Here is a 22,091-nt window from a genome sequence, read left to right as displayed (position 1 = left end):
TTGCCTTTCTCTAAACTTAATTAGGTACCACAACTTAATGTACTACTAATGAAGTTATATTTTGATAACTATGATGGAAGTGAAGGGTCAAATATGCCATTTGGGATACCCATATGGGTCAGCAACTTTGAGGATCACTACTGACCAAATTTCTAATAAAAAGAGCTATCAGCAAAAAAGATGGGTAGTAAAACCCACCAGTAGTAACTGGTAGGTTGGAGCGGCCAGGAACTCTCGAACTGCTACTCAGTCATTTCAATAAGAGTAACTAGGCTAGTTTTGTCCACTCTCAGGCTAAAGATACAGGCTATCACTTACGACAGTTACTTAAATCAAGTCCTCTTTTCAGATGAATCTCTTTCTTTGCAGGAGAAATTCTTGCCCACAAATTCTAGGAGCTGATTTGATGGGCAGCCACAAATTGATTATTTTCACCACCAAACCCCCCGTCCCCCTCTATAGGGATAATACAGAAACATTTGGAGTAAAACTTTTTAATTTGATGAAAAAAACTCCTATGCCTACATATTAAGGTCACATGTACATTCAGTATAATGGCAACTGAAGACCTCTCAAACCACAACGCACATACCACTTCTTTCTCGGAAGCAACAGAGCTTCCTCTCAGCTCTGTATGTAAGAAATACAGTTAAAAGAATAAAGAGGCTGAACTGACCTCTGTCCACCAGCTGAGAACAGAATTTATACAAGAGTCAAGGTCTACTATGTAATGGTTAAAATCAACTGACCTATCATGGAAGGCCCAGGAATTCAGACAAAGGAACCCACTACTGTGGCTATCAGAACGTGACCAATTGTTGTCTACAGAAAGGGCAAGGGAGATCTGACCTTGGGTTATTTTTGCAAACCCACAGCTCTCGATGAGGACGAGGTTAAATAGGCAATACTGTATACTGCTAGAAGGAATATAAATTGATAAAACCATCTTTTAGGAAACAATCTGGCAGCATGTGTTAAGCATTTTTAATAACCATATTCTTTGACCTATTTAATTCCACTTCTGGGAATCTATTTTAAAAAAACAATTCTAAATACAGACAAAGCTCTATTCACAAACAAGTTTACTTAGCTTTATTTATAATGATTAGAAAAACACTGAAAATAAGCTAAAGATCTAATAATAAAAGACAGGTTAAGCACTTCATTATATATTTATGTATCTATACAACATATTATGTAACTATTAGAAGTGACATCATCAAAACACCATAATGTGTGTAATGGAAAGTGAAAAAGTAAAGGACATAAAATGTAACATACTTATGACCATGACTCTATTAAATGATACTTAACCCAAGACTGGCTGACCTGAACCCTCCTGGCACAGACTGTCAAACCCTATAAGATTCTATCAATTAGCATATGAAGCACAATCATTAGGTATTTTTACAAAAAAAAGTCTTGTGACATATAACTATTATAAACATATATAAATATTGCAATTATTATGATATCATCATTCTTATGTTCTGAACAAACTCTACAGTGTAGAAGAAGAAAAAGTACAGAGACTCTTTCCGCCCAGCATAGGTTATCGCCAAATATTTAAAAGTAAGGTCAAAGTTAGCAATCATTTAAAAATCATAGGCTTATTTCATCATCATACAATGCTAATGTCTTTTCTGGTTTGTTTGCCCCGACCATGCAAAATAAAGCTATCATTTTCTGTTAATTTTTTTCCATAAAAATATTTTCACAACCTGATGGTCAAAGTTATTTTATGTTTAACATATAATTCCAAAACACAACCCTATCCAGTTCCAGAAAATGATCCATTAATATTCATGCTTTAATTACTATACTAATTAAAAAAAAAGAATTCTCATGCTAGTGTTATTGACCACATATTAATGGTTTGTAACTCTTACGATGCAACAGAATTGCCCTGAAGACTTTAAAAAAATACAGATGCTGTAGCTCTACCTCCAGAGATTCTGACTTAATTAGTCTAAGGTGACTGTCAGGCGTCAGAATTTTTTTTTTTTTTTTTTTTTTTTTTTTGCGGTACTAGGGCCTCTCACTGTTGTGGCCTCTCCCGCTGCGGAGCACAGGCTCTGGACGCGCAGGCTCAGTGGCCATGGCTCACGGGCCCAGCCGCTCCGTGGCATGTGGGATCTTCCCGGACCGGGGCACGAACCCGTGTCCCCTGCATCGGCAGGCGGACTCTCAACCACTGCGCCACCAGGGAAGCCCCAGCCATCAGAATTTTTTAAAGCTTCCTAGGTGATGCTAATATGCAACTTTGATTAAGAACTACTGTCATAAATGATTTGTTTAAAACTATTCAATAATGTTGGGAGAAATTTTAAAATAAGGAAAACTAATACTTACACTGAAACTTTCTAAGGTTGATTAATCCATGGTCTCTTATAATTCTAGAATGAAAAACATATATATGATAATCAGTTTCACATTTAACAATGTTTTCCACACACAGCTTTCATTAGACATCCTAAACACTGCAAGGGGGAATACTGAGGTCCAGAGAAGTCATTCCCCACAAAGTTCTGCAGGTCAGTAAGTCTCTAGCACAATTTTGGGCTCTCAAGCATCATATATTTTTCCTCTCCTTGGGCACTGTAGATTCTCAATAACTACCTGCTGGATGAATGAACAGATCAATAAGCACTCACAAATAGTGAAAAGCACGTCTGTAACTTAAGATGCAACAGAAGGGAACCTGTGTCCATATCATAAAAATCATCTATGCAGCTTAGGGAAATGATTATTGAGAACAGCCGTTTAAGGGAAATCTGTGATCACACACTCAACATTTACAACTGTACATTCACAGAATGCCTTGAAGCTATTTGAAATAAATCTTGTGCATGTTTAATGGAAGGTCATCATAAAACGTAAGATCTAATAGCGACCTCAACTACTGAGCTCTACAACACTGTCTAGCTCTAATTCCATGTTTTAAGAAAAACAGAATTTAGGTAAACCATGCAGAGTTACGTGTCTGGAACCTCTGATTTATACCGGAGGTATTCATGACTAGCAATGAAGCTTCTCACAAGAACAGCTGGGTAATCTTCAGCGCTTCTTGGAAGCTAACTCCAGACACGCAGAGAGTAAGCTTTACTTTAGCTCATGTCTTGGTCCCTCCAGAGTGCCTCCCCATTCCTTTTTCTTGTTGTGATGCCACTGTATCTCTAGTTATTAACACCATGGTAACATGGTAACATGCCTACACATACATACACATCCTCTGCATACCCTTCTCTGAACTGTTAAAGTCTCTGTAATCCAATAGGGGTTTGGGATCCATAATTTCTCAGCCTCAATGTATGTTTTTTGTTCTGTTGCAAAGAGAAGGAATAACCAAGAGTGACTGAAACTTGTTCATAATTTCTTTGAAATCCTTGTATATAAAAGACTTCTCATAAAAACTGAGCAGTTAGAATAGAGCATTATTAAGTGTAACAACTTAATAATATTTTGAATTTTTCTTGTTCCTTTTTTCCTTAAAACAGTGTATCCATATTATTCATTGGTCACCAAAACATCAAGAAAGGGTAAGGAAGGAGGAGGTTAAAAAGCAAGAAAAGGAGAGGTATTATTATCTCCTTTTAACAGATGGAAAAATTGAGATCCAAGGAGGTTAAGTGTATTCCTCAAGGTCCTAAGATGAGCCACAAGTGGAACTTGCTCTTATGGGCTATATGTGGTCAATAGTCCAAAGCCAAAAGAAGGCAGGATGGTTTTCTAGACTTACTTTTTTCGCCTTTGTCTCTCCTTTAACCTGGAATGATAGATATCTACTACAGCCATCTTCAGAGCTATAAACAAACAAACAAACAAACCCTTACATATAAATAAAGCCAAGACAAGAAGAAATCTTTTGCCCAAGCTGTCCTAAACTTTCAACCTCATACTGCTAACTATTCCACACTCACTGGTCTAGGAAATCTGTCTCTTGGGAACAAAAATACCCTAGGATAGTGAATTTCTGTATCAGTCAATTACAGTAAAGTTCTTTTTTCCTAAGTATATGTTTATATGGGATTACGCTATAGATAACAATTTCTGCTTTTTCCTGAACATCTCTTTTGACCATGCTTTGCTATGTATATTATTAGCTTTCATAAAACAGTTCAACAAGGAGTCTGAACTTTAGTAACACATGGACTAGAAATTACATCTGTTAGAGTTTCAGATTAGAAGAAAGAAATACCAAAATCTAACATGCTGAGCTATGAGCAGATGCACTACATCTGTATATAACTTCAATCACTGGGAAATGACCAGGAATACTTTATCCAGGCCATTCTCCCTTGGGTCTGAGATAAAAATAACATAAATTCTAGCTGGATGACCTGAAGAGATGAATGACCGCAATACTTTTTAAACTTTAAGTATTAAAAAAAAAGTATTAACTATCATGGATCTTTCGTTCATTTCTAACAAGTTCAAAAATTTAAACAACATTGCTTCATTTTTCCTCATAACTGCCCACAAACTAAAAATAATTCAATAATATCAGGTCCAAGATTTAAGGCAATGGTTTTCAAACATTTTTTCAGGTTGCAGAACTCTTTCTATAAATGAACTCTTTCTTGATTTACATGTGTTCCATATAGAAGCATAGGTACCACAGAATGCCCCATACCCTGCCAGTGTTTCCTAGTACAACTGCTGGGGAATGATAGGCTCTAGAACGCTGTGCTGGTAGAGATGCGCTTTACATAACTGTGTGGTGGGAGAGGAAGGAGGCATGGGGAGAAGAGGAACTGTCTCTGACATGCAGTACAACCAAGTACAAGTTTTATAGTGGACTCTACCTTTACTTCTTATGAGAAAGAGAAATTAGGACGTCAACAGTTCAAGGCAGAAAGAGAAGCAAATAAAATAGCTAAGTAAATAGTTAACATCCACTGAGTATTTATCATGTTCCAGGCCCTTTAGGTGCCTTATCTCGTTTATCTACTCAATAATAAGATGAGTTCAACATGAAAGAAACTACCTGAAGATCCAGTGGAAGTTAGTGCTAATTTTGACAAAATATTTCGGTAATTTTTCTAAGACACTAACTTATCATGTTGTTTCTTGAGATTTGTGTGGGAATGACTTAATTAAACAGAAAAAAAACTGAAGAGACTGTGTCACAGAAAAACTCTATAAATAAATCCTGCTGATAAATGGTTCTGGTGCTTGATCATTTCAGTAGTTTAAACTTGTACAACTGGCCCTGGAGAACAAAGGGAAGGAAGGGAACACAGAGAAACAAATGGGAGAACTGGAATTCTCCCAGAGAAGAATCCACAGTGGAAGCTCTCCCTTGTCTTTATGAAGCGCACTCCGATAGCGCAACTGATTATAAGATCTTAACTGCACGAATAACCCAGGGAGGACCACAGCACAGCAGGCAGAACAGAAATGAGAGGCAGACACTGAAAGAATGAGAATCACAGGTTCATATTCTACTTAAAGTGAGTGGAGGGTCTAGTAAAGCAGGCAAAGACCCAGAGCTCCTTAAAAACAAAGAAACCCAAAGCACCCATAACCTCTCCACTGACGCCAGGCCTCTGAAATCTCAGTTTTGGGGGATGACTAGTCTCCCTGTGACCACACTGGGGACTGATAACAAAGTTTCCAAACGGCTGGCCTTAAAATATTTCAAGAAGTGGGCAGAAGTCAGAGGCAGCTCCTTCCCACTGCAGTGTATTTCTAACATTGTTCAAAATAGCTGGCAACATGTTTCTGTTTTCCTGACAGAAGGCACCTACTGCTTGCTTGGCAAGAAAACCTACTCAGAGGCCTTAACTACAGGGAAGCCAATCAAAATCCCTACTGCAAGCGCACAAGCACAAACCTGTGACTCAGGTATTCCCCAGAAGCAAAGCTTTTTAAAAGTCATTTCCCCCCAAAGATTTTGGCCGAGATGTACGCAAGTAGTGCTATGAAGGAAAGCCAACCAAGTGACCGAATGGTTAAAGTCAGCAACTAGGAAGCCTTAGCCAAGCCACTTCACTCCTTTGTGCATTTCTCTGAAAGTAGAATGGGAAAATATCTATTTCCACTTCTCAGGAATGTGGTTAAGCTATAGAAGGTAAAAAATGTGAAATCTAAAAAGAAAAAAAAAAGGTTCAAGGTTGTAGAGACATTAAGTATAGCACAGTATTAAGAGCATAGACTCAAGATGGCCCTGCCACTTGCAGGTTACCTCTTGACCTCAGGCAAGTTACTTGAGATTGCTACTCCTCAATTCCCCCATCTATAAAATGGGGGTAATAGTAATAACACCTAACCCAAAGAGTTTTGTGAGGGTTAAATGAGTTCATGTGTGTCAAGGACTTAAATGGTACCTGGCAAACAGTAAGTGCTATACGTATTAGCTATTATTATTAATAGCATTTATGTCTAAAAAGTCCTAAACATAAAGCAGCCAAATCACCATCAAGGGAAGGGCACTGCCAATAGGTAGGTAATAGGCACAGTGACCAGGCTGGACCTCTGATCGACTAATTGTTAAAGGCTCTAAAGGCTGACAATACGGACCAAAGAAAGAAAATGTGGGGGGGGAAAGTGGGGGAGTATCCACATCTGGCCAAGAAATTTTGCTGAAATTGGCTTTCCAAATAGAAGGAGAGTAAACTGCTCTAATGTGCAACCCTGAGAAGTGCTGGAAGCACAGGCCCAGTGCAGTGGAAGGAGCTCATGATGCCTCTTGCTTGCCTGGGTTATGGGCCAGCAATGATTAGAAGATGCTGCACGCAGGGCTTAGCACCTGTGAAACTCTGAGAACGAAGAGTCCACAAGTTTAGGAGAGATTTCCCCAAATGAAAGCAGATGGAGAGCGATGTCCCCTAAGGAAAAGGAAACTATGCTGTGTGTCTGCACTGACATCCCACAACATGCCACAGGGAGTGCCGAGTTATGTCTTTTGCATCTCTCTCTCTGGACCAATAATTTCTGCTTATTTCAATAAAATACGAGGAGGTGTCATTTAGGGATCTCAGAACCTCCTTATTTTCTTCCTTAGACACTACTTCACATGCAGTATCTTTTGGGGGCCCATTCTGAAAGACTTCTGGTATGGTGGAATGTAATTACATGTCCCTCCATTGTGTCCCAGGCCTCTATAATGGACCATGTAAACCCCCTGTATTAGACAAATTCCATGAATCACAGCAAAAGTCTTGGGTGAGGAAAAGAGCTTTCTGGCATCACCCAATTTTCTAGATGCAGTCTTTCTAGGGGATGGGATACAAAGCCCAGCCAAACAGTTTACTTCCTTCTAGTTGTAAGTGAGGAAACGTAAAAGGAATGTTATTGATGCTCAGTAATATTAAGAGTATAATGGTACAATGGAATGGCAATAACACCAATCTGAATTATGTACCACGTTTCATTGGAGACATTCACCCTGACTAATCAGCATCATCTGTTCTTTGCTGGCCAGGGACACAGAGAAACAGCAGCAAATTTCCAAGGACTTGCCCAAGATCACAGTGACTCAGAAGCAAGCCTGAGGTTGAATCACTGTCCTGATGTGCACAAAATATGTGCCCCTCTTTCTGTTCTAGGTGTGCATAGAAAGCTCCTTCTCATTCCCTCCTAGTTTCCTTGGGCTCCTAGTCCCCTTCACTGAGAGTTCCAGGAGAAACTGCTGGAACAATATGTGCCCAACTGGACAGTGGGTCATACTGCCAAAGGAGCTAATATGAGAACTTAGAACCATAAACAAAGCATCCCTTTGTGGCACCAGCAAGTCATCCCTTTGATCTCCAGTCCTGCCAAACCTCTTTATGACGCTATCACCTTTTAAAAAGCACCCATCTAAACATCTTACAGTTCACTACTAGACAGGGAGGGAAAGGAGAGGCAGGGATTATTATTATATAAGCACTGTTAAAACTACTTATGGGGCTTGCCTGGTGGCGCAGTGGTTGAGAATCTGCCTGCCAGTGCAGGGGACACGGGCTTGAGCCCTGGTCTTGTAGGATCCCACATGCCGCGGAGCAACTAGGCCTGTGAGCCACAACTACTGAGCCTGCACGTCTGGAGCCTGTGCTCCGCAATAAGAGAGGCCGCGATAGTGAGAGGCCCGCACACCACGATGAAGAGTGGCCCCCGCTCGCCACAGCTAGAGAAAGCCCTCGCACAGAAACGAAGACCCAACATAGCCAAAAATAAGAAATAAATAAATAAATTAATTAATTAAAAAAAACAAAAAAACAAAAACTACTTATGTATAACAATCAATAACTGATTCTTAGTTCAAATGAATTATAATCAAATAACTTAAAAGGCTGTAGAAACTGTAGAAAGAACACAAATAACTAAAGTATGTTATAGGTTTGAAATGCTAACTGAAATAAAACTTGCTCATCAATTGCTTCTTTTTGATTTTTTTTCCTTTTGCCCTCACTTACAGAAGGGACCATAAGTGCACCAGCAGAAACTGCAAATCATGCTTCCACAAAGGATGAAGAGTGAAATTAAATACCAAACATTACTACAGTTTTCTTAATAATGTTGAGGCTCAAGAATGAAGACCTTGGATTAGGGCCTGGAGAAGTGATTCAGCAAGTCCCTTACATAGTTGAACCATGACTGACATAAGAGATTTTGACTTTCAAAAGTTCAGTACTTTTGAATACTATCTAAAAGAATGATATTTATGAAACTGCTTTTTTGCATTCTGGATAAGAAAGATACAAGCCAGGAAACAATACCATTTTAATTAAAGCTGGTGTGTATGATGAGGAATACTGAATGGCAACCTGCACACTGCCTTCAAGAGAATGACACATGAAGTGAGAATAGACAACGTGAATTATCAGGGTTGAAAAGCAGAGATTGACATGGAAGACTGAACAAACACAATGGCTCTAGTGAATGCTAAAGCAGTTTGCTTTAAAGCTTTCCTCTTTTAGTTCAATCTACGTCACTTTGACTTTCCTTAAAGTTGTGTGGGAGAAGAGAAATGAAATTTTGCAAAGAAAAAAACTGCTCAAGAAAAAAACTTCTCAAGTAGAGAAAAAACTCTAAAGGTAAAATTTTTATGAGGACTCTTTCTTGGCCCCAGATCTGATGTAACAAATATCTAGTCAGCTCTTCTGCAGAGAGAAGAATAAATTCAAGTGACAGAGGACCAGTTAATGCAACATGAAAACTTGATTTAAAATTCAACAAGGATTCTAACTTGCCTTTCCTACCTGGGATATACATTTAAGAAAAGCAATGAAGATGTTGTTTAGGAAATACAGAATCCAAAGGAGCATTATTCACCTACTGCATCACCCTCAATTCTGGGCTGAAATGAAACAGAAGATTGGGGATTATTTTAAATATGTAGTTCACTGAAAATGGAAAGAAGGAAAAAAAGACATTCACTGAAAGTCTAACCATCCACTTTTGAAAGCCTTGTTGGCATTAGCCATTTACGTTATAACAAAAGAGTTGACATAAATCCTTAGAGGGTTAATCTTAGATGAGAATTCAGAAGTGCTAAAAATTCAACAGTTCTGAGAAACAAGAGATTTCCAATCTTGGTCTAAAAACTCTTGAACTTCCATTCTTTTCCCCTGCTATGGGAAATTTTGCGTAACAAATTATAGTGAATATCTAGTATCAGCAGTTGTTATTGAAGTCCCAAGGTCTTCACCCTGATTCCCTTTCTTTTAAGGAGGCTGTGAGGGCCATTTAACCAATTACCTCAGTGTAGGCTTATCTCAGCCAAAAGAAAGCTTACACAGTCCAAGGGATGGGATATTCCCAACTACCCTTATGTGATCAACATTCTCACCACCATCACAAATGATCTTTCTCATTATGGTCAAATCCCAGCAACAGGGTAAGTTCAGCAACTTAACCACTGTAATTTGGGTCCCATAAGGGGCAGGAGACATGTTTTATTCATTCTTATATTTCTAGCACCCAATACAGTGTCATCACAGTTTGCAATCAATAAAAACATTGGCTGTAATAAAATGTTACCGTGTAAAATGTCCGAGTCATCTTCAACAAAATCAATGTCTCTCAAGTCCCACTCTGCATAATTGTCAAACTCCTGTTTGGGGAAAAGAAAATTCCCATCTAAAATCCATCAGCTTTGAGTAATGCCTTTACAGGAGTCATGCTTTAGAAGCAAATACATAAACAAACACTTGCTAAAAAGTACTGAATGGAGTACAAGGCCAGGACAACTGCCATAAGTAAATAAGTCATGGGAGAAAACTGAGAGGCTTTCAGGCAGCAGTGACAGCAAAAAATGAGAAAGTTATGAGTCCAGGAATAAAGCCAAACATATTGTTCTGAAAACTAAAAGTAGTCTGTTCATGAAATCTAACTCAAGAAAACCTAACTCCTACTAGCCCTTCGAGTATTGGGTTGGCCAAAAAGTTCGTTTGGGTTTTTCTGTAAGATGTTATGGAAAAACCCAAACGAACTTTTTGGCCTAACCAATATTTAGGTAAGAAAATTGCCTGCATTAATTCATCTACCTTTTTACCACCATCTAGGGCTCTATTTATCCCATAATATTGCTTACCTAGCTCAATGGGTAGATTTGTTCATGTTCTATTCAATGACTACAATCTGTAGGGGTAGTGTCTCTGAGGTAGCTCTACAATTGCAGCTGCCATGAACAAAATGCTGACCTGGGTGTGGCTAGCAAAATTGTCTGTAGTTTGCTAAACTTTAATTACCTCCAAGAGTACTATAATTGCAGATTAGGTGATAAATCAAGAGACTTGTGACTACATTCACATGGCTTTTAACTCCAGGGCTGAATGAAGAACATGTAGTTTTTATACACATTCATCATTCTTTATAAACTTGTGAATATAGTATAGAGGTCAGCAAACTACAGCCTATCGACCAAATTCAGCCCACTGCCTATTTCTGTAAATAGTTTTACTGGAGCACAGGCTTGCTCATTTGTTTACTATTATCTATGCTGCTTTTGCATAATAATGGCAAAGTTTAGTTCCAACGGAGAATTTATGGTCTACAAAATCTAAAATATTTACTATCTGGACCTTAATAGAAAGTTTGCCAACCCCCGATATAGTACAAACTCGAAACCCCCTAGATGTGGAATGAAACTTAAGAAATAGGTTTTTGGGGCTACCCTGGTGGCGCAGTGATTAAGAATCTGTCTGCCAATGCAAGGGACACGGGTTCGAACCCTGGTCTGGGAAGATCCCACATGCTGCGGAGCAACTAAGCCCATGCACCACAACTACTGAGCCCGCGTGCCACAACTACTGAAGCCCAGGCACCTAGAGCCCATGCTCTGCAACAGGAGAAGCCACTGCAATGAGAAGCCCGTGCACCGCAACGAAGAGTAGCCCCCGCTCCCCCCAACTAGAGAAAGCCCGCGCGCAGCAACAAAGACCCAATGCAGCCAAAAATAAAAATAAATATAATTTTAAAAAAAAGAAATAAGTTTTTGCTCTGAAGAACTTTTACCTTTCTAAAAGAAATATTTACAAATGAGAAAAAGGCACTCAAATGGAGAAAATGTGGCTCCACAAGTTACAGTGCTATGAAAATCTCTTTTTAGTGGTATGGAACCTATAGGTAAGAGATATAGCCTCATCCTAAACAAAAACAAGTTTCTCTTACCTCAATGAAATCTGCTCGAGCTGGCATGTATCCCGCCATGTCCCGAGAAAGCAAGGAGTCAAAGGTAGGTCGGGGAGGGTCATCTGTAGCTGAAAGAATTTAGTTTTTCTTAGTTACTTAATAAGATACTAGCATAAAAAAGTGACACAAAGTAAGTCCTAATTTAGACTCTGAAATATTTTTGTTTGGAGAAAGACAGCGTCTGAGAGGATAAATAAAATGCAAGAGATTTTTATAAAGAAAAAGTAAAGAAAGATAAAGTATTAATGGAAACAAATTGATTTCTTGAAAAGGAAACTAAGACTTAGGGAATCCTCTAAGTAAATACAGAAGTTCCCTCTTACTTTTGCTTTCCTAATATGAAAGAAAATCAAGGATCTTTTCTTCAGTATTACAGAACTTAAGTATTTACCCTGTCTGCTTCAGCTCCCTTACCCCTTAGGACCAATCTCAATTTACAAATCCCATCCAACTGACAGGCAAAAAACCCCACTGGATTTGGAGTAAGCCAGAATTGAGTCCAGGCTCTACTGTAACATCCACTAGTCCCATGACCTTGTACAAATTATTTAACCTTTCTGAATCTCAGTTTCCTTGTGTGCAGAACAAAAGCACTTGCTCTGCCTGTCTCACTGGGTTGCCATGAGGAAGAAATGGTCTAAGGCATTTGAGAACAAAGTGCTAACATCCAAAGGGCTATCCAAATAGGAGGTATCATCAGGTTTTGAGTTAGTCACCTATGAAACTGTTTCCAGAGAGTATGAGGAAAGAAAAACATTCATATTTCATTACTCGTGCTCTGGGAGTCATTCAGCAAAGATGTCCATTTATAATTCATCATGGGTTTGGTTATGTTTTGTTAGAAGACCCATGAGTCCCTAAGTCACATGAGATTTAAAAAAAAGAAAACGATGGGCTTCCCTGGTGGCGCAGTGGTTGAGAGTCCGCCTGCCGACACAGGGGATATGGGTTCATGCCCCGGTCCGGGAGGATCCCACATGCCGCGGAGCGGCTGGGCCCGTGAGCCATGGCCGCTGAGCCTGCGCGTCCGGAGCCTGTGCTCCGCAACGGAAGAGGCCAGCATACCGCAAAAAAAAAAAAAAAAAAAATTAAAAAGAAAAGAAAAGAAAAGAAAAGTTTGCTATTATTACCACAACCAAGTGGACAAAAATAACAAATTGCTTCTTGGACTTAACACTGAGATGATTAATTATAATAAGCTAAATACTGGACTCTCTTACTGATACAGGGAGGTACTTACAGTGAAATGGAATGGCTGTGTCAGCAGTTTTTGCCTCCTCTGCTTGCTTCAGGTTCAGCAGGGTAGATGCAAATAGAGGGTTATTGATGAAATGCTTCATGTAGTGCTTCTCACACTCCTCCTTGGTCTTGGTGCACATTTGATTGGCTACATCCTGCCTAGAGTGTGGAAAAAAGAGAGAAGGAAGTAGTGCTTTCATTTATACATAATGGTCAAAGCATGGTTTGTTCTTTCCATATTTTAAGTCCTACCTATATAATGTCTGGAACTTGACACCTCCAAACTGATATCAGGGAGCTATCAGCAGAACACTGAGACAAATACAAACATAGTACTGGTGCAATCTGATGTTCCAAATCCTGCTATTCCGAGATACGGAAACAATATTTAAAAAGCCCTTTCCTGGACTTCCCTGGCGGTCCACTGGTTAAGACTCTGCCCTTCCAATGCAGGGGGTGCGAGTTCGATCCCTGATCCGGAAACGGAGATCCCACATGCCTTACGGCATGGCCAAAAAAATAAAAAGCCCTTTCCTTTCTACCAAAAGAAAGGAAGACCACTAGAAAATATGTAAGCTAGGCTCCACCGAAAGAATTGCTATAAATAATAATAAGCCACTTCAGAACATTCAAAATGTACATTAGTTTTTTGTTTTTTTTTTTTGCGGTACGCGGGCCTCTCACTGTTGTGGCCTCTCCCGTTGTGGAGCACAGGCTCCGGACGCGCAGGCTCAACGGCCATGGCTCACGGGCTCAGCCGCTCCACGGCACGTGGGATCCTCACGGACCGGGGCACAAACCCATGTCCCCTGCATCGGCAGGCAGACTCTCAACCACTGTGCCACCAGGGAAGCCCCAAGAATAGTTTTATATTCACATGTTTTATAGTTTACAAAACACTTCACATGAACAGACATTTCTTTACTACAGCTCTCACGACAGACCAAGCTCTCAGCTAGAAATATTCACAACATAATTTAAATAAATCCTAGTATTAACTATGTAGTGTATTTACTATCTCAATTTCACAGATGAAAAAATGAGGCCCAAAGAGATTAAGAAACTTGCTTAAGAACACAAAGCACATAAGTGACAAAGCTACTTAAGTTTTACTTAAGACCTCTGACTCCTGGCCCAGATGATGGAAAGGTAGAGGTGAAACCTCTCCAAGTCTGCTCTCAACTTCTCTCTTCCACAGTACTTCACTTGTCCTTCTCCTAAGCCATTACTATGCTCTGCTTTGTGTACTTCAATCATCTGTACATATATTTTGATTCCCCTACTAGACTATAAGCTTCTTGAGGTCAGGATACATGTCATAATTCTTGGCTCTAGCATCCTCACCACTAAGCTTAGTGTCTTACCCACAGCGGATAGAGAAACAATGGTCTTTTTGTGGTCTTCGCTGAGAGGGAAGGGGGACAAAGAGGATTAGCCTATTTTACAGTTAGAATGGTAGGCAAAAAGGGAAAAACCAGGCCAAAGGTAACTAGCAAGCGAATGATCACTTTTCCTATCTACTTTGGTATTCCCATAGTAAACAGTATTTTATGATACTTAATAAATGTTGAATGAATGGATATGAGCAAAATGTGAACTGAACTCAACTCTCCTTCTTCAAGGCCCTGGACGGAAGGGAGGCAGCACAGTATATTCTATTAACATCAGGATAGATTATCTACACTAGGAAGTCAGGACAAGGAAGAGCTAGTTAAGGGCCCTTCACTAATAAACTATGTGGTCGTAAGAAGTCATTTTAACTCCCTAAGCTTCAGATTCTTCATGAACAAAATATATTTAAAAATGCCTCTGGGGCTTCCCTGGTGGCGCAGTGGTTGAGAGTCTGCCTGCCGATGCAGTGGACACGGGTTTGTGTCCCGGTCCAGGAAGGTGCCACATGACACGGAGCGGCTGGGCCCATGAGCCATGGCCGCTGAGCCTGCGCATCCGGAGCCTGTGCTCCACAACAGGAGAGGCCACAGCAGTGAGAGGCCTGCGTACCGCAAAAAAAAAAAAAAAAGCCTCTGCTGGGACTTCCCTGGTGCTGCATTGGTTAAGAATCCACCTGCCAAGGCAGGTGACACATGTTCGATCCCTGGTCCGGGAAGATCCCACATGCTGTGGAACAACTAAGCCCATGACCCACAACTACTGAAGCCCGCGTGCCTAGAACCCATGCTCCTCAACAAGAGAAGCCACTGCCATGGGAAGCCCGTGCAACACAAGAAATACCCAACTCAGCCAAAATAACTAACTAAATAAATAAATAAAATCATTTAAAAAAAAAAATGCCTCTGCGATCTAGTTCACAAAATGAAATCATCGGTGTGAAAGTACTCCCAAAAGGTAAAAATGAAAGTGGTGGTATTATTAGTAAGCAGTGTCACCTCACATGGCAACAGCCATGAGTGCTATTCAGTTCTTGCAGGTATCTACAAGCTAAAAACAGGGAATGAGGATAGGCAGTCTGTCAAACTTGAATCTCAGGTAAGCCATGGTTGTCTAAAGTCTGACCCACTTAAATGACAAGGGCATCTACAGCCAAGAAAAATTCAGAAATCAGAAAGGAGCAATAACTAATAAGTCTAAACTTCCCCACTATTCAGAAAGGAATAACCAACCTTCCGCGTGTGGATATGTCCAAAGCAGCCCTTTAGAGCTGTCAAGTCATGGACCACTAAACATCTCATAGCCCTGTGAGGCATTTAGACCTTGGAAAATAATGTGCAGGGGGGAAGAGGACTTGTCTCTAAGTCATGGGTCAATAGAAAAGCAACATATGGCCCCCAAACTCCTTTTCCTGAGGCTCCTCCTTTTACCCTCAACAGCACCTTCTTTTTGGAGCCCACTAGCGCAGGAGAACCCTTACTCCCAAGTTCTTACCAATTTCCAAAGCCACAGTCCATCACAGCTTCTAAAAGGGCCATTTCTTCTTGAGCAGTCCAGCTGGGGTCAAGAACAGGAAAATCTGAGGTCTAAGGAAGAAAAAGTTTGGCCTAAGAACAGACACAGAAATGGAACCCGGCAACCCCAAATGTAATCCTAATTATAGTCAAATGGCTGTCATTCTCATGGTATTGAGAGGTGCCTAAAGTACATTCTTATTAGCTGTCCACACCCCCCCACCTCTACTTCCACCATTAGCTACAAGAGTCTACAATAAATTTTATCAACCATAAATGCCACTGTAACTCAGGCAGAAATATATGTTTTTTAAACTTAGCAAAAAGGTAAAGATAAGTATTATAGTATGTTCCCATTTAGCTAAGAAAGATAGGAATACAAATATGCATATATCTATCATTTAAAATGCAAGAATAAACCATATATTAAAACCAAGGTTACTTATGGGGGAGGGAGGGAGGAAATAGGGTGGAAAGGACAATGATAGAAGCTGGACCTCTCTGAATATTCCTTGTTTGTAGACTTGACTTTGAAAACATAAATACTGTACATTAACTATTAAATTTTAAAATCATAAGAATCAAAAGCAAAATAACATAAACCTGTGAATTAATTTTAAGGCATAATCACACAGGAAGAAACAATCCCAAGTGACTGTAAAACACAGTAAATTGACTATTTATTTCTAGTAGAATATACCTTAAAAGTAAAAGGAACTGCCAAAAAAATCTTAAACTGTTTTCAAGTAGTGTTGGTACAGTTGTTCTGAGATTATTACATGTTGATATGCTGTGGGGTAAAGCAAATAAGTAACTGTATTGGTGTCACTGCGCAGTGGGACTTGGAGCTTGGGGAAAAAAAAGAGATGTAAGATCTATGAGGCTATGTAAAACCATGTAGTCTTGTTATTTGAATTGAAAGTTTTAGTATGGGGACTTCCCTGGTGGCACAGTGGTTAAGAATCCGCCTGCCAATGCAGGGGACACGGGTTCGAGCCCTGGTCCGGGAAGATCCCACATGCTGAGGAGCAAATAAGCCCGTGCGTCACAACTACTGAGCCGGTGCTCTAGAGCCCACAAGCCACAACTACTGAGCCCGTGTGCCACAACTGCTGAAGCCCGCGTGCCTAGAGCCCATGCTCCGCAACAAGAGAAGCCACCGCAATGAGAAGCCCGGGAACTGCAACAAAGAACAGCCCCCACTCACTGTAGCTAGAGAAAGCCCGCACGCAGCAATGAAGACCCAACGCAGCCAAAAAAATAAAATAAATTAAATTAATAAATAAGTTTTAAAAACAAGAAAGTTTTAGTATGAACTCATGATGTATTTGTCTTAAAACAATAATTTCCTATATAGAGAACTAGTGATTACCAGTGGGGGAGAGGGGGGCACAATACAAGGGTGGAGGAGTGGGAGGTACAAACTACTGGGTGTAAGAGAGGCTACAAGGATGTATTGTACAACACAAGAAACACAGCCAATATTTTGTAATAACTGTAAATGACGTTGTCACCTTTAAAAATTGTATAAGAAATTTTAAAAAAATTCCTATCACTGTTCAATGAAAAGGTCTAGAAAAAATGACTAACCCAGTAGCAATGAACACTTCTAGTACCCAGTATGTGGTCTCTAAATACAATTTCCCACTAAAGGAACCAGGGCTCCTTGAAGAAAAAGGCAATTCCAGGTTTGGGTAGGAAATGTACAAGATGAGACTGGAACACTTCATTACACTGGAAATCAAAGAAACTCTCAAAGACGAAAAGAGTCCTGTCAAAAGGATTCAGAGGTCAACTTGTAGAGGCTCCCACTGACCAAAAATGGAACATTCTGAACATTAATAAGAACTGCAAAGGATCACAACACATTAAACATTCTAAATATCTAGAGGATGCCAGGGAACCAGCTCATACTTTGAAAACTAGTAAATAATGGAAATAATTTATCCTGCCCTTCTGTACAAACTTTACCTCAGGGTGACCACATAGATAATGAACTTTCTTTTTATAGAATTATTTAATCTCATAAATTAAAAGGAGTGATAGAATTGAAAGATAACTATGTATTTTGCAATCCCAGAAGAAAAGATCTAAACAATGATCATGAATGAGTCTGATATAGCCAGTATATATTAACTACTGATTTATAGGAAACACAGAAGTCAGAGGAACACGTTAATCAGCAAAATCTAGACTGCAGTAACATCCATAAGATAAACCCAGGTTTTTAAACAATCAAACTATATGAAACAAGAGAAAGAGTGAGAGAAGGAGGGGAAGGAGAGGGAGAACCCACAGGATAAATATATGAGGCAATCAATTGGAATGTATGGACCATATCTGAATTCCAAATAGCACTGTAAAAGGTAAAAGAAAAATGATGATACCACTACACATTCACCATACCCACTAGAATACTAGGATGAAGAAAATGACAATAACAAAACTTGGCAAGCATGTGGAGCAATCAGAACTCTCATACACTGCTAGCTGAGGTGTAAAGTGATACAACCATTTAAGGGAACTTTTTGACAGTTTCTTAAAAGTTAAATAATCATTTATTTTATGACCCAGCAATTCCACTCCTAAGTGTTTACCCAAGAAAAACGAAAATATACGTCCATAGAAAGCCTTATACAAAAATGTTCAAAGCAGCTTTATTCTTTTTTCCTTTCTTAAAGTATTTTTAAAAAATTAATTTATTTATGGGCTTCCCTGGTGGCGCAGTGGTTGAGAGTCCGCCCGCCAATGCAGGGGACACGGGTTCATGCCCCAGTCCGGGAAGATCCCACATGCCGTGGAGCGGCTAGGCCTGCTCCACAACGGGAGAGGCCACAACAGTGAGAGGCCCGCATACCGCCACAAAAAAAAATAATAATAATAATTTATTTATGTATTTATTTTTTGGCTGCATTGGATCTTCATTGCTGCGTGGGCTTTTCTAGTTGCGGCGAGCAGGGGCTACTCTTCGTTGCAGTACGTGGGCTTCTCATCACGGTGGCTTCTCTTGTTGCGGAGCACAGGCTCTAGACACACGGGCTTCAGTAGCTGTGGCATGTCGGCTTAGTAGTTGTGGCTCGCGGGCTCTAGAGCACGGGCTCAGCAGTTGCGGCGCACAGGCTTAGTTGCTCCGCGGCATGTGGGATCTTCCCGGACCAGGGCTCAAACCCGTGTACCCTGCACTGGCAGGCGGATTCTTAACCACTGCACCACCAGGGAAGTCCCTTTCTTTTTTCCTTTTTTTTTTGATGTGGGCCATTTTTAAAGTCTTTATTGAATTTGTTACAATATGGCTTCTGTTTTATGTTTTGGGTTTTTGGCCCTGACGCATGTTGGATCTTAGCTCTCCAACGAGACCCCCGGTATTGGAAGGCAAAATCCCAACCACTGGACCACCAGGGAAGTCCCTCACAGCAGCTCTATTCTTAATAGCCCCAAACTAGGCAAAGCCCAGTCTCTATCAACAGGAGAATGGATAAACAAACTGTGCTATACTCATACCATTAAATATTACTCAGTAACAGAAAAGAATGAACTATTATTATATACAACTTGAATAAATCTCAAAAACATGCTGAATGAAAGAAACCAGAAACAAGAGTACATACAGAATGAATCCATTTATATGCAGTTCTAGAATATGCAAAACTGATCTATGGTGATAAAAATCAGAATAGTGATTGTTTCAGGTGTGAAGAGAGCAGAGGTTTTTTTTTTAAAGCTTTTTTGAGATGACTGGAGAAATGTGAACTGAGTTACTTTAAAATTTTAGAGTGACCTAATGAGACATTTACAGATGAAATGATACGATATCTAGGGGATTTGTTTCAAAATAAGCTGGAGGGGTACGGGTTTAGATGAAAAAAGATAGGGTATGAGTTGGTAATTTTAAGAACCAGTGACAGGTATATGGGAATTTATTACACTATATGTGGTAGTTGATTACTATGGTGGCCCCCAATGAACTTCTAGAATTCACATCTTCACGTGGTCCCTTCCCATTTAATATGGGTTGAACCTGTGACTTACTTAAGAAGGCCTGGCAGCTTCTACTTTTTCGCCTTTGGTAGCCCTGAACCACCACATAAGAATTCTAGCCTCCTTTCTGGAAAGACCACGTGCAGAGGCCACATGGAGAGGGAGAGGCCCTAAGTCTACCTGGAGAGGAACCAAAGGCCTCAGGCAGTTAAGATATTCCAGTTCAACCAACTCAAGCCATTCTGAGGTGCTAAAAGTGAAAAAACCCCCTTGGACTTCCATTCCCAGCACACCATGCGGAACCAATGAAAGCTACTCTCATGGTGCCAATCTGAATTCCTGACCACAAAACTGTGAGAGATAATAAAATGGCTGCTATTTTAAACCATGAAGTTTTTCATTTGTTTGTTTGTTAATTAATTAATCTTTGGCTGTGTTGGGTCTTCGTTGCTGCTCGTGGGCTTTCTCTAGTTGGGGCAAGGGGGGGGCTACTCTTCCTTGCAGTGCACGGGCTTCTCATCACGGTGGCTTCTCTTTGTTGCAGAGCACGGGCTCTAGATACGCGGGCTTCAGTAGTTGCAGCACGTGGGCTCAGCAGTTGTGGCTCGTGGGCTCTAGAGCACGGGCTCGGTAGTTGTGGCGCACGGGCTTAGTTGCTCCACGGCATGTGGGATCTTCCTGGACCAGGGCTCGAACCAGTGTCCCCTGCATTGGCAGGCAGATTCTTAACCACTGCGCCACCAGGGAAGTCCCTAAACCATGAAGTTTTGAGGCAGCTATTAGGGGCAACAGATAACTGAAACACCATTTTCTGTATTTTAGTATATGCTTGAAATTTACTGTAAGTTAAAAAAAAAAAAAAGTGACACAAGAAATCCTCAGATCACACTGGCGTTTATAAATTGTTCTATCTTTTGTTAATGGCAAAAAAAATCTGTGATCTGTGAAATTACATTACTAATAAGCAATACATTTTATCTGCGCACGTACTAGGAATATGCCTCACATGAGAAATTTCAGATACGAGATCCGAAAGAGAAATTTCAGAGTCTATGTCTGTATTAAATTCAAAATAATCACTCAATCTGGAAAGTACCATGAATACAGGTAAATATGACAACTCATAGTTGAAAAGCCTGTTATTTCTAAAAGAGTATTTTAGAATATTAATTAGTCCTCACCAACTTTACTGTGAGATAAACCAGAAAGACTTCCTACACCAAAAAATAAATGGGCATAAGTCAGTTTTTCTTACAGTTGAATCAATATTATTCAATTTCTGGACCCAATCTTGGCCCTACTGAACCAGAATTTCTAACAGTGAGGCCTAGGAATCTATAATTTTAAGAATCTCCCAGGTGATTCTTATGCACTAAAGTTTAAGAATCACTGGTATAAAGGGTGTGGCTGAAAGAGGTGCCTTGACTTGTTTAAGGTTCTAAGAATTATAAGACAAAAATAGGCAAAGAACTCAGAAATCTTGATTAATGCACCACCCACTACAGCATGAGCAACTTCCAAAAATACAGCGCTGTGAGATGGCAAAAGTACTGAAAACCATTTAAAGTTTTCTGAGGCTTCATATGCAAAAAGAAAAAAAGAGAAAAAAATCAAGTTTTTAGTGGCTTCGTGTGTAGAGAAGCAAAATTTGGTCATCATTCCTACGGAAGGAAAGATTCTTCTTTTCCTTATCTGGGAATAGATAAAGACTAGCAGAAAAAAGAGAGTATTAGTAACCTCCAAAAGCTCTACAAAATAAAGGACAGAATTCTGAAATGTGTTTGTATGGGTGAAGAATATGTGAGAAAAGGATGAAGTAATCTGAAGAGTTAGGTGGACTTGGAGTGAAAGTTCGTGCCGTCAGCATTATGCAGAAGGGATGGTGCCCAGAACAGCTGAAGAGAGCTCAGGGTCAGCTTTCCGGCAGTGGATAACTTCAATCTACCCAAACTATACTGAATTATCCTTTAAGGAATTATTTTCACAATTCAAATGAATAAATTGGTATTCTAGGCATTCTTGTGTGAATTTAGGAAGAATAAGCCAACTTTCTGAAGATCTGATAACCCTGGTGAAATGAACTCAAAGCCACAGCTACTTTGACCATACTCTCCCCCAGCCCTTCATTCATTTTGCAATTAACAAAAGGGAAAAAAAATTCATATGAAAAGATGTTCCACATCATATGTTGTCAGAGAAATGCAAGTTAAAACAACAAGATAGCGCTATATACCTATCAGAATGGCCAAAATCCAGAACACTGACAACACCAAACGCTGACGAGGATGTGGAGCAACAGGAACTCTCTTTCACTGCTGGTGGGAATGCAAAATGGTACAGCCACTTTGGGCA

At 40.0% G+C, this 22,091-nt stretch overlaps 1 protein-coding gene across 15 annotated transcripts in view; it reads right to left on the bottom strand.

Moving 5' to 3' along the window:
* The window catches only part of TADA2A (transcriptional adaptor 2A), a 49,407-nt gene that overhangs the window by 12,072 nt on the left and 15,244 nt on the right, over window positions 1-22,091 (bottom strand). For 14 of the 15 annotated variants that reach the window (XM_022552596.2, XM_089901023.1, XM_089901022.1 and 11 more), the window contains 6 exons: window positions 15,742-15,833; window positions 12,860-13,017; window positions 11,599-11,687; window positions 9,967-10,039; window positions 3,740-3,803; window positions 2,353-2,396 (listed from right to left, as the gene is read on the bottom strand). In XM_022552596.2, the coding sequence (XP_022408304.1) occupies window positions 2,353-2,396; window positions 3,740-3,803; window positions 9,967-10,039; window positions 11,599-11,687; window positions 12,860-13,017; window positions 15,742-15,833 (520 nt within the window). The remainder of the gene's footprint in view (window positions 1-2,352; window positions 2,397-3,739; window positions 3,804-9,966; window positions 10,040-11,598; window positions 11,688-12,859; window positions 13,018-15,741; window positions 15,834-22,091) is intronic. The other variant, XM_089901026.1, reaches the window with a different exon arrangement.

The sequence above is a fragment of the Delphinapterus leucas genome, chromosome 19 (assembly GCF_059928025.1).
Source record: "Delphinapterus leucas isolate spDelLeu-1000000601 "Yukka" chromosome 19, BTC_Dleu_Yukka2, whole genome shotgun sequence".
Classification (NCBI taxonomy): domain Eukaryota; kingdom Metazoa; phylum Chordata; class Mammalia; order Artiodactyla; family Monodontidae; genus Delphinapterus; species Delphinapterus leucas.
The sequence above is the reverse complement of the archived record's forward strand: the minus strand, read 5'-3'. Positions and strand labels throughout refer to the sequence as shown.